The sequence below is a fragment of the Cryptomeria japonica genome, chromosome 7, assembly GCF_030272615.1.
Source record: "Cryptomeria japonica chromosome 7, Sugi_1.0, whole genome shotgun sequence".
NCBI lineage: Eukaryota > Viridiplantae > Streptophyta > Pinopsida > Cupressales > Cupressaceae > Cryptomeria > Cryptomeria japonica.
Genome location: NC_081411.1, coordinates 673,554,338 through 673,556,509, shown reverse-complemented (window position 1 = coordinate 673,556,509; position 2,172 = coordinate 673,554,338). Strand labels below are relative to the sequence as shown.

Sequence of the window (2,172 nt, the reverse complement as noted above, 5' to 3'; positions counted from 1 at the left end):
TTTTAAGTTACCCTTACTTTGAATATACATTAGATAAACATGATTTAAAAGTAAATAATTAATTTTTGTTTAAGATAAACTCATACCATCTTGATTAAATTAAGTCACTTAATGTTTTGTCCATCAAAGACTTTTCTTTGTCCTTGAACGATGTAGGTGCAATAGATATGAATATTATATGAAAGATTCAATTCACGAATAAATTTTCTGGAATTGTGAGGTCACAATTATTTCTAATACTAAATTTCCACATGACAGTTTGACGTGCTCTGCTTCACTCACTTCTAATCAACTCAACCTCCCCCTCTCCAACTGCATGATATTTTGTCCATCAAAGACTTTTCTTTATCCTTCAATATCACATGATATTTTCTTCATGAAAGACTTTTCACCTGCAAAGACTTTTAAATTTACATAAAAATAATAGAGGTGTTGGCTAGTGACACAGAAAAGTCAACAGTTGGGAACAACAAGTGTTTTAAATTTTATAAAAGTTATAAGAGGTTTTTATCATCACACAACTAATGTGACAAAAATAGGTTCTTGGTTATGAGGCATGCATAATTTGCACCTCTAGACAAAGGTACAAACCTATGAGTACAAAAGACAAGCAAATGCCATTTGTGATCATTTTAACTCTATAGATTTAAACTTAAGTTGGCCAACCAAACAACTTAATTCTCAGCCATCACACTATGCCATTAATGGAAACACAAACAAGTCTCAATGTTTGATATTTGAATATGTTTGAAGGATTATATACTCTCTATATTTAGTAACCTTATGTTTTAAAATGACCTTAGTGATGGTTTTAAATTTAATTGACAAAATAAATAATCAAATTTTTTCACACACACCTTAGTGAATAATGACCATGTCCTAGATTCTTTGCCTTAACATATATGAATTTCAAATTACTAAAACAAAAGTTGAACTTCTGAGGCAATGATTTGACCCAAGGGACATGATCATAGATGCAATGTAATCCAAGGCAAACATTATTTTAGAAAATAAACCATGGATATTTTGAACATAATGATATAACATAACACAATATTACATAATAAATGTATTAAACGAACTAGAAAAATATGCTTAAAACATGCATTAAAAATTATCAATACATTGAAGTGGTGGGAGGAGTGTACATATATTAAAGGCACTCCAAGCTATTGTTTTGTTAAGAGGATGAAATATCTGAAGAACAAAATCAAAATGTGGAATGTGGTGTCCTTCAAGAATATTTTTTCTGAGAAAATTAGAGTGGAAGCGGAACTAGATAGGATTAACAACTTGGTGATCGAGAAGGGGATGACAAATGTAGAGTTTCACTATGAGAATTCACTTAAAGCTAAAGTGGCCGAAATTCTTCTAAGAGAAGAAATGTTTTGGCAGGACAAATCCAGAGAATTATGGATAGAAGCAGGGGATTCAAACTCCAAATTCGTTCATGCCTCTTTTAAAGCAAAAAGGAACAAAAATAGAATCAATCAATTGATAGATGATTCAGGCAGAATGGTTGGCAAAGCAAAGGAGTCGGAGGACATAGTAGTTAAATATTTTGAAAAAATATTGGGATCCACGATGGGGGCAAAAGATGAAATTGTTGGATATCTGTTGGATATTATTGATAAGCAGATTTTGGAGGAGGATAATGCTTCACTATTGTCTCCAATCACAAAAGATGAAGTCAAAAAGGCTACTTTTGAGTTACATCCACACAAGGCTCCAGGTCCGGACGGGGGTGACTATGGAGTTGTATCAGAAGTGTTGGAAATTCATGGGAGAGGATATATGGCTGGTGGTGGAGGAATTTCGAAGGAAATGCAATTTTGTTAAAGAAATGAATAACACACTTATAGCCCTGATTCCAAAAAAGAAAAGTTGTTCGAGTATTGCTGATTATAGGCCTATATCTCTATGTAATTTGATATATAAAATAATATCTAAAGTAATGGTTAATAGGTTGAAGCTTGTTTTGGACAAGCTTGTTTCTCCAAAACAACATGGATTTACTCTTGGTAAAGAAATTGCTGATAGTATAATCACTGTTGCTGAAACTATGCACTCGATGAAAAGGAGCAAGATTCAGGGGATGGTGGTCAAGTTAGATGTTAGTAAGGCATATGATCGGGTGAATTGGTACTTCCTCTTCTTTGTTCTTGAAAGATT

The 2,172-nt window shown here is 32.6% G+C and overlaps 1 protein-coding gene across 1 annotated transcript; it reads left to right on the top strand.

Annotated features, from left to right (window-relative positions):
• The first annotated feature begins 1,215 nt into the window (after nt 1-1,215).
• LOC131856940 (uncharacterized) lies at nt 1,216-1,839 on the top strand. Its single transcript, XM_059208900.1, has one exon. The coding sequence runs from the start codon at nt 1,216-1,218 to the stop codon at nt 1,837-1,839; it is 624 nt and encodes a 207-aa protein (XP_059064883.1).
• Nucleotides 1,840-2,172: the final 333 nt, after the last annotated feature.

Excerpts from the sequence above, each read along its gene's own strand:
- LOC131856940 (XM_059208900.1), top strand. The coding sequence starts at position 1,216 with ATGTGGAATGTGGTGTCCTTCAAGAATATTTTTTCTGAGAAAATTAGA.